Source organism: Lactuca sativa, chromosome 9, assembly GCF_002870075.4.
Source record: "Lactuca sativa cultivar Salinas chromosome 9, Lsat_Salinas_v11, whole genome shotgun sequence".
In the NCBI taxonomy this organism is placed as follows: Eukaryota; Viridiplantae; Streptophyta; class Magnoliopsida; order Asterales; family Asteraceae; genus Lactuca; species Lactuca sativa.
Genome location: NC_056631.2, coordinates 218269856 through 218280793, shown reverse-complemented (window position 1 = coordinate 218280793; position 10938 = coordinate 218269856). Strand labels below are relative to the sequence as shown.

The 10938-nt window shown below is 35.5% G+C and overlaps 1 protein-coding gene across 1 annotated transcript; it reads left to right on the top strand.

Annotated features, from left to right (window-relative positions):
* Positions 1 to 2971: 2971 nt before the first annotated feature.
* LOC128128822 (protein GOS9-like) lies at positions 2972 to 4035 on the top strand. Its single transcript, XM_052767601.1, has 3 exons — positions 2972 to 3118; positions 3244 to 3444; positions 3545 to 4035. Exons 1-3 carry the CDS (start codon positions 3053 to 3055, stop codon positions 3779 to 3781), a joined length of 504 nt encoding a protein of 167 aa, XP_052623561.1. The 5' UTR covers positions 2972 to 3052; the 3' UTR covers positions 3782 to 4035.
* Positions 4036 to 10938: the final 6903 nt, after the last annotated feature.

Here is a 10938-nt window from a genome sequence, read left to right as displayed (position 1 = left end):
AAGAAGGGGTTGCAGATGCTAGGTCCTAGATAGTTGAGCGAGAGCATTCAGAGAGGATTTTGAGTCAACGTCTTTAAAAAGATAGGGGAGTAGGGATAGGATTGTTGTTACATGCTTTTTGTATTTTTCATTTTAGAACAATTAAAATAAAACCAAAAAAAAACAATGAAAAAACAATTATAAGTGTTATAGTAGTTTTTTAAGTTGAGACCGAACAAAAATAAATAAATATATCATTTTGTAGTACTAGTTTATGCACAAATGTTTTTGGACAGAAACACAAAAAATTATAAACCACATGACCATTCTTGCAAATTCCGCTAAATTAAAAGTGGGCTAAACTACAACGATTGAGTAATTAGATTAATATTTTAAACTACCATATCGTTGCGGTAGTAATTGGATTACTCACCCTAAAGAGAGACTAGAACCATTTTCTCTAACTGAAATCCATAAAAAAACTAAGGGTGGAAATTATCGACACGACATGCAAATAGACGAGTATGGGTAAAAGATTTCAACCTATTTTATTGAACGAGTAGATATGTCACGAAAATTAAACGGGTAAGGTTAAAGTCTAAACTTTCTAACACAAAAATGAGACGTTTATATATAGGCAACTTCTATTCATCTTTTAGGTAAACTCAGCATGCCTAGAATCAAAACTAGTGGTAAAAGAAAACTTTGGTTGAATCGATTTATAATGTGGAAGCTACTAATTAACCGTTCCCGTGAAAACTTACTTTTAGTTTTTCACTTTTTAATTAAGATTATATACTAATTAGCCATTCCCTCCGATACTTTTAGTTTTTCACTTTTTCATTAAGATGTTATACTCCACAATCTTACTCACCCATTTCCATTTCCATTTCAATGTGACTTTCCTCCTCTGAACTTATTGTGATATTCATCCCAATGCCTCCCAAACCACTAGTCTTCCTATTTTTCGCTTTTACTTTTCAACCTCTCTAACTCCTACTCTTTCAATCTATCGACATATTTAAAGTTCTAAACCCTAATTAAACCGTGAATCCGACACAAACACAACACAAAAATAAACTTGCTGACACGACAAGATATGATAATTAAAGGGAAAATGACATATAGGCCCTATAATGTTTTTAGGGTTTACCCATTTAGCCACTTAATTTATTTTTTGGCCTAATAAGGGAACGAAGTAGTGGGAACCTGTTTATTTAGCCATCTTCACCTCTTTTCGCCGGTTTTATTGACAAATAGTCAAAAATTGCCACAACAGCCATTGGAAAGTAATATCACATTTTGACCATTTCTTTGTTACCATAGATCCGGACAAAAAACCCATCAGCCTCTCTTGTTTTATCACAGAAAATCTATCATTTCCTCCTTTTCAATTTCCAAATCCATTCTCCAATACCAAGTGATATAATCACACTATCATAGCAGACTGCACCTTGTGCACCGGGGATAAGAAGCAAAAACAGGGGATAAAAGTTTTTTTGGAAAATTGCTTAATTACCAAGCTTTCTTAGAAACGAGAATACAAAACTTGTTCTCGAATTAATTAACAAAGCTACATACGTCCTCTACTTATACTAAAACAATAAGTATTTGACTCATATAAAACTGGAACAAAAACAATTAATTAAAAAAACTTCCCAAATTGCCCTTCCTCCTAAAACCATATTTTTTTTTAATTTATCCAACATACCCGTGTGAAAACCTCGTTTCTGTATGTATGATACTGATGGGTTTAATTTATGATCAACGGGGTTATGAGGAAAGAAGATGATTTTGAAAAGAGTTGTAGGGCATGCTACAGATGGTCTTCTATGGTAGGCGATTACAGGCATAGTTGAATTAGGATTCAAACTAACTCCTTCCTTGAGGTATTACATGTATCTTGCGAACTGTGGTTTAGCTGTCGCCTTCTTCTTCCGGCTCCTCTTCTCGAATAAGCTGAAAAGGGGATCAAGTTTGCTCAGTTTCTTCGCCTCCTTTTGTATGAAATTTGGGACTTTCGGTTCTGGCACAAACTTCACTGGAAAATTGACAAAGAATTTCGGAGGCAACGTTGTGGATCTGATCATCTGAGGCTCTGCTCTGATAATAGATCATCGGTGGTGGGTTCGCTGATTATTTGATCGTATCCCAGACGACCTTTCCTCGTGCTCATCGCTCTGAACATGGCTCCGCAGGCGTATTGAGAAAAAAGGAATATGGGGTTGACTTTTGTGGGTTGAAAATTGAAGTGATGAAAGTCGTAGAAGATGGAAGGTTTTGTAGGCGTGAGAATTTCTTTCAGATGGTCTTCTATGGTAGGCGATAAAGTGGAAATGGAGGGAAGGAGGGAAGAATAAGGAAAATGTTATGGGGCAAGTGAAGTGGGGTCATAAGAAGTGCTTATGTGGTAAGGGGTAACCGGTTTACCCCATCAATTATACCAAAATGACCTAATAGATCCGACAAAAACGAGTTTGTTCCCTTATTAGGCTAAAAAATAAGTTAAGTGACTAAATAGGTAAACCCTATAAACATTATAGGGCCTATATGTCATTTTCCAATAATTAAATGGGTGGGTTTCAGAACAAGTTACTTGTAGATTTCAAAGTACAAGAAGAGGGACACAATTTGCTGCTCAAACTAGAAATGCAGAAAAAACGATTGGTACAAAATTGAAATAGAAAGATCACCCACATGTGCTCAAAAACCTCCAAACTTGTGTTCAAAAGCTTGGTTGTTAGAATAAATGTCTGTGATGGAAGCCTTTGAAAAACTGATGACAGAAGCATCTATTGTCATCTTATTGAATTACTACCTAACAAGCATGTGCTCTAAAAATTGATACCGTACATTGACACATGTGAAACTACTATTCATCCTTAAGTTACTACACCCTAACATATTCTACCGACATCTTTTACTAAAGAATTACATTTACCCAATCATAGTAAATCAATATAAACTTTTATGTTTTCATTACAGGAAGACCGGACATCTTATCTGAATCCATTATACTTTAAAAACCCTACCTGATCAGGTCTATAAATAGTCCTTCTCTTAATGGGGCTAAATGTATAACTTATTACTTTCCACGAGTTTCATCTTTTCCTTTGAGAATACATTCAGATCAAACATGGTATACTCTTTCACCATATATATTTGGAAATGCTGGGTTTATGGTTAACCTGGTGTATTTCATCTGTTGATTGCTAAGATATGTCCACTTCTTAGTTATATATTTTATTTCACCCCTATATGCAGGCAGGCAATGGCGTACAGGTTGGACCGTGGGGAGGTAAGGGTGGAGTTAATCCCTGGACATTCATCCCTGAGGGCAGGATTTGCGAGATCCGTATCAGTGCCTCAGGGTGTGTAGATTCAATCAGGTTCACTTACAAGGATCGTGATAATGTCAAACACCATTCTGAAACATATGGTGGTGATGGTGGTTCACCTCATACGGTATAGTGGGCTTTCATTACATCTGTTACCTAAACATGTACTGCACTTATATTCTAGTTTTATCATACATCATTTATCATCTATTTGGGTATATCTTCAGTTTACATTTGCTGATGATGAGAACCTCATCGGGATTAGCGGAACTGTGGGAGTATATGCCGGCTACACTGTGATTACGTCATTGTCTTTCCTAACCAACAAAAAGAAGTATGGGCCATATGGCACAACCCAGGGGACTAGTTTCTCGCTGCCAGTCGCTAAGGGTAGCTTTGGTGGATTCAGCGGAAACTACGGGGATTACCTCGACTCTTTCAGTGTCATTCTTCATCCCTATTAGTAACGCGGACAAATATCATGTATTTGCAGCCTGCATACATAACCTTGTCAAAATAAAGAAGCCTGAGAGATGTGTTTGTGAAATTGTTGTGTTATCTTGTTTTGATGTTCAACTCGTATTATTGCTTTATGTTTTAAGATCGTATCTTGTTTCCTAAATATAATTACAATAAGCACCCTTGTGCACTAGGTGTCTTGATCATGTACTCTCAAACACTTCTAATGGGATATTTTCAGTTTGGCTGTTTGCTAATATGTCCCCCTTGAATTTCGTTTTTGTTTTCTTCATTGCATGGTTGATCGCTCTACAATCTTGTAGACATAACGGACTGTACATATTTTGACTCGCCGTATTTCTTCTTATATATGTAAGAAAATTAAATAATAGGAAACATCTTCATAGTCCAGCTGCATCAACACAACATAAGTCGCACTTTACATTGTTCAAACGAGGCTTCAGATGATCAGGACATCAAAACCCATGTTTTCTTTGGTCAACCATTACACCAAATAAGAATTAAGTTTGTAGGTGTTCTTTCACAATACTAGATAATTGATTATCTGGTAAATAATGATAAATTTTGCTACACTTAAATATAGTTAAAAACAAGTTGTATGGAATTGTATATAATGAAAATATTTTTTTCTTTGTTTTGAAGTTAGCCATATGAACTAGTTATGGAAAAATAGCAATTATGACTCTACAATCACACATAATGAGCATTTGTTTGGCGAAGAAGAATTTCTTCTAATACATTTAAATTCATCCATATTTTTTGTAGCGATGTATGAAAATTAAATGGTGATAATGGGTGTAACAAGAAGCTGTCATCAGTTTATTTATTTATTTATTTATTTATTTATTTATATGGCAACAATGGGGGTATTAAGTGCTATAAGGGTATTGTCAACTCAACCATGGGGAAGTGATACCGCGCATACACTAGAAAAGAGTCAGCAAACTGAAGTCCTTCAAAAAATAAGTTTGAAAGGCCCATTACAAGGATTGAAGCACAAGTATGGAACTCCACATACATGGGCGGAACACAGACATTTGAACTAGGGGGCCGAATCCAACTTTCAAAATAAATCATATAAAAAGTAAAGAAAATTTATTACAATAAAAAGAAAAACTATAACCGTATCAAGTAAACATTAACAAAGAAAGTATGATCATTCATGATCTGTTTAGTAAGAGTTTGCTCATATTCTTTGATATCATCATAGTTACGTCTGTGAATAGCACCAAAAAGGGCTAACAAGTGATCATAAGAGATTAAGTATAGAGAGCCTCAAAAACATACAAGTACATAGTGTAAAAGCAACAGTTACTGTGTGTGAGAATCTCCAAGCATCAAACTTATTTATTAGCTACTTTCAAGATATTCATATGTGAAATAAAGCATATAGAATGCCCAAATGATGGATCTAAATAAACCAAACACAACTATTTAATTGAATTGGACTTATGAGCTCATTATTCATCTAGTAACTAAAAAGACACATTTAACCCTGTAATAAAAAAAATGCAATGATCATGAACTGTCATTAATTTAAAGTAGAACAGCCTGCAAAGGTCTTAAAGGATTCTAATCTTTTAATCATGTAATCAGATATTTAGCTCAAAGTATTACATCCTACAAAAGCCTTAAAGGATTTTAATCCTTTAATCAAATATTTTGCTTAAACTAACAAAATATGATGCTGCCATACCAATATGAATCAGATTCCAAAAAACTAAGAGAAATAAAAAAAAAATATAATACATTTACCTCAAAAGATCAATAGCCAACCTTTTCAACTTTTCAACCGGGAAAAGAGTAGGAGCGATGACCCTGGTTTTATTGTTGATAATTTTTATTATTGAATCTCAAAATACTCATTCATATACATATTCAAATCTACATGTTATGAGTATGAAATCTGATTTCAAAGCCAAAATTGATGTTAACATTGAAAAATGAAAATGAATTTGTATCAAAATTGGGTTGCAAAACCCTAATAATTGAACTCTAACTACAAATATATAGCAATTTTGGAAAAGAAAATAACTAAAATGGAGACGGAGAAAGAAACATACAGATTAATTTGGGTAGATTTCCATAAAACATGAGCAATTTAGCAATGTAGGAGTCAACAATTCTGCCACCGGTAATTAGTCACTCGAAGAATCGTTGAAGCAAGAAGGTTTGAGTATGAATAAGGGCATTGAATGGATCACGGGAACGTTTTGCATGTATTCTTCGAAGGCCCTACTTGGTCTCGTCAATCATCACATATATGTCCCACACAACAGGGAGGACACAACCTCGTCAGCCCTAAGAGATCCGCTTCTACATTCATACTCCTTGAGTATTGGAGTTGGAAAGCTAAAAAACGGAGGGGCCATGGCCCCTCCTGGCCCCTTAAAGCATCCACCCCTGTCCACATACTTGAAGGCTTGGCCTACTTCCACTTTTCCGGTAAAAGCTAATTGCATTAAGTTACGAGCTAACGATTGTTCCTGCATGTATGTTTCCTTAATTTAGCTAGAATGATATCTTTCACATTTCGGTAAATTGTACCCTACATTTGGTTAAAGTAAGCAGAAAACTGCCCCAAGTTTCTTGTTCTTACTTCTCTTGGGAGATTCACCATCTCAAATTGGCTTGCTATCAACTGGTGCTTTCATTCTCATTTCAATGCCTCCTGAAAGCTAATCGTGCTCCTCCTCTAACAACCCTAACTCAACCCTCCAAGACCAAATGGTAACCCTTATCCGTCTCTCCATCACTACCGCCACCAAGTTGGATCAACTTGTCAACATCCTTACAACAACAACAACAAAAATCACCACCACCACCACCACCGAACCACCTCCGACCACCAAAATTTCCCTATCCAACTTCTATGGTAACCTACTTTGATTACTATACCATCGCACAAGCTCAACGAGTTACCATTGTTATCTTTTACTTCGCCGTAGATGCCTAGAGTCGGTACAAGCATCTAGCAAACATCCACCTATTGTGAACGTGGACGGAGTTCTCCCGAGCCTTGGAACTCCGCTCGGATCTTCCACATAAGAGAACTACCAAGTCGTCCACTTCAAACTTCGACAACTGACCATTGTTTCGGCCTATCAATTAGAGTTCGAAAAAGTCAGCAATTGCATCCTCTCAGGTCACGATACCAATTCCCTTCTAAATTGCTTCCTCTCAACTCTCTGTGTTGAATTCTATATTCCTAACATTCAGAACGAGTTAGCACTTCATCACCCCACTTCCCTTCATCAAGCATATGGGTTAGTCAAACTCTTGGAAGATAAACTCGGATTTGCAAAACCACACTTTCTAAACTCATGTTCTTCATCTACTATAACATATCCCAAGAATTTACCAGCAACCAGTATCACACCATCATCACCAACAACTACCACTTCCTAACCCATGCTGACCGTCTTACCCACACCAAAACATCCTCGTCGATTCTCCTTCTTATCCCCTGAATCAGTAAAAAAAAACATTGTGCGACAAGTGTAACCTCCCACAGTTCATGCTCGTCGTTGACAATGCAGATCACTTCGACGAAGACCATCTCCTTGAACCCATACCGACTACCGAGAACCTCAACTACGCCAAAAATCAATTCCTTACATTTTCCACCACAACGTTTTTTTGGGTTTTCCTCTCTCTAAAAACTAAACCGTTACCGTTTTAGTCAATTGTGGTAGTACTTATAACATCATCCAACCTTGTCTCATCAATTGCTTCAATCAACCTCACAAACATATTTCGAAATTTTCAGTCATGGTTATGGGTGAAAACATGATGGAGTATGCCCAGACCTTTTGTGCCACTTGACACAAACACCTTTAAGAATTCTAATTTTCACACAACCGGCTGAAGAAGTTGAATTCATACTCGTGTTAACTAAACTAAGAACACTGGACCAAATTGTAGCAGATTTTCTTTTGCCCCAAATCAGATTCACCATTGGAATCTTTTACGCATCCCATTACCATATCCCTTTCCCATCATGCTTCAACTAAGGTACTCTAATTCTAACGGTAATTGGGCAACCACTTAACGGGCTTCCTTCTAACTTCTTTAATGAAGTATCAAACATGATCACTCCACAACTAACCATAACTATCACATCCAAATACATCCTTTGTCTAATAATTGCATAATGTTCGTACACTAGACATTACACATTACACGTTCTAATGTTACTTAACACATGATACCTAAATGTCTTTATTCACACACCGTTAGTATTCCAACATACCCAACTAGAATTTCCCATCTCATACTCCAATTACGAACAACATCATGTTTTTTTCAAATCACAACGACTGATATGTGTGTAGTGATACGCGTGCCATAAAATTGCATGCAAATGATTGTCGTGTAGTTCTGCTTTACCATTCTATTTCCCGATTCACAAGTTTTACCGAACCAATTTCCTTATTCTTCTTATTACCTTCTCTATATGAGAATTTGGAAGTGTACCATTATATCTATTCGTTGATCACCTAGTCAGCTTCTAAAAGTTTCATATCCTTGCACCTCAGGTCTATAACTAGTACATTAACGAGATGTAATTATACACTAGTCCCTCACATCAAGGAGTCACACGTCCTTGAAGTTTCATATCTCATATTTCATCAGTCACTTGATCATTAAGTTCCTTACTCAATTCAATACTTGCCTTAAGCTCTTAACAAGAGATTGTTATACTCTCACGAATCCATATGACTCTTTGATCCCTTTTTTATGACTCCTTACCATCATAAGGTTTAATACAACCTTTTCAACTGATTCACAAAAGGAAATAACAACCTTTCACACACACATAAATCATCCCTAGATTTATTAATACGTTACAGATCCACACGTTGCCTCAAATTAGGAGTTATAAGTTCTCTCTTCTTCATAACTTTTTCTTCTGTGTACTCTTTGCATTTCTTACCTTCATGCCTTTCTATCCACGTCAGCAACACAGTCATGTTCCGGTTAAACTTTTCGCCAAGTGTCTATGACAACACTAGTTGTACCATTGTCCTCTTCTTCACACCCGTTTTAATCTTCTTAAAAGCCTCTCATAAATAATACTACCACCGTCGCATTATATAATACACACTATCATTTCACCTGCATAATATTCTAATATTCTGAGGGTATGCCTTTCAAATTACATTAGATCTCCCTTTCTTCTGTAAACCACGCATTGACGAACAATGCTAACAAGTTTGTGAGTTAATCGGTATAAATGTAAACCGTTACGACTTTCTTCCATGACACCAAGACTTTTTCCAGACTCCTTTGATAAAAAACATCACCCTTGCGAACCGCTCCTACAGTTTTACTACATAAATAACAGGACTCTCATAACTTTCAAAGTTCTAGTTCTCTATTAGAATTCCAACTTTATCATAGAGACAAACTATATGGCTTTCTTTTTCGGTAATTCCTAGTTACCTATGTCTCACATGGTAATAGAAATTCCCAATCAGTTCTCATTGCCACAAAAAATTAACATAACCTCCTAATCTATATAGGGAGATATTATCCGAATCATAACTCTTACCAAACCAGGCACGCAAATCTAAAAATAATCACACCACTTTCACAAGGAACACACACCGTTATTTTTATTGTTTAAACCTAGGAAGGATAATCCAACGTAATTAGCGTAAACCATGGCTTTGATACCAACTTGTAACACCCATAATTTTAAATCGCATAATTTACCATGGTTGCACCAATACCATGGATTAGGAAACATTATGGTGGTGGTGGTTTCACCGTTATCAAAAGACGAAAAATGGGACAAGAAATAGAGAATGATAGGGGAATGGAGGCAGTGAGACGAAGGTACTTTCCGGCGAGAAGGGGTTGTAGATGCTAGGTCCTAGATAGTTGAGCGAGAGCATTCGGAGAAGATTTTGAGTCAACGTCTTTAAAGAGAGGGGAGTAAGGATGGGATTGTTGTTACATGCTTTTTGTATTTTTCATTTTAGAAAAATTAAAATAAAACCAAAAAAACCAATGAAAAAACAATTATAAGTGTTATAGTAGTTTTTTAAGTTGAGACCGAACAAAAATAAATAAATATATCATTTTGTAGTACTAGTTTATGCACAAACGTTTTTTTGACCGAAACACAAAAAATTATAAACCACATGACCATTCTTGCAAATTCCGCTAAATAAAAAGTGGGTTGAACTACAACGATTGAGTAATTAGATTAATATTTTAAACTACCATATCGTTGCGGTAGTAATTGGATTACTCACCCTAAAGAGAGACTAGAACCATTTTCTCTAACTGAAATCCATAAAAAACTGAAGGGTGGAAATTATCGACACGACATGCAAATAGACGAGTATGGGTAAAAGATTTCCACCTATTTTATTGAACGAGTAGATATGTCACGAATATTAAACGGGTAATGTTAAAGTCTAAACTTTCTAACACAAAAATGAGACGTTTATATATAGACAACTTCTATTCATCTTTTAGGTAAACTCAGCATGCCTAGAATAAAAACTAGTGGTAAAAGAAAACTTTGGTTGAATCGTTTTATAATTTGGAAGCTACTAATTAACCGTTCCAGTCAATATTTACTTTTAGTCAGTGGCGGAACTTAGTTATAGCCAAGGGGGGCCATGGCCCCCTTGCTTTTTTGGGTTCTAAGTTCCAACCTATTAGTCTATTTGCAACTCGTTAGCAAACTTGAATTGGATGAGATATTTCAAAGTTGAGTATTATTTATTTATTTCATTAAACCAATGTGGGCCTACCGAGTGCATTCTCCTTTTTTAAGACTATAATTTCAGTTCTTTTATTTGCATTTATTTCCACGTTTTATAAATATTTTGGTTATTCTTTTATGTTTAATTAAACATCTCAATCTCAATATAGTAATATATATAAAAATAAAAAATAGTAATACATAGAGAAAGCACTTGGTTAATACCAAACGTATACTTGAAAGCGTGTACAAAATTCTCATTTAGTGAGATTTTGGAAAAAAAATAAGCTGCTTAGCTAAGGTAAGGTTATTCCACCAAGATAAATGATGATCAAAATTTTGTTTTGGTTTAGAGTTGAGATTATAGACCTCCTCAATAATAATATTATAAAGCATTTTATTTTATTTTATTTAAATTGA

What these genes read in the sequence shown, in the direction of transcription:
- LOC128128822 (XM_052767601.1), top strand. Translation starts at nt 3,053, where the DNA reads ATGTATAACTTATTACTTTCCACGAGTTTCATCTTTTCCTTTGAGAAT. An exon ending in ATACATTCAGATCAAACATG is followed by an intron (nt 3,119 to 3,243) that starts GTATACTCTTTC and finishes CCCTATATGCAG; the next exon opens with GCAGGCAATGGCGTACAGGT. An exon ending in ATGGTGGTTCACCTCATACG is followed by an intron (nt 3,445 to 3,544) that starts GTATAGTGGGCT and finishes GTATATCTTCAG; the next exon opens with TTTACATTTGCTGATGATGA.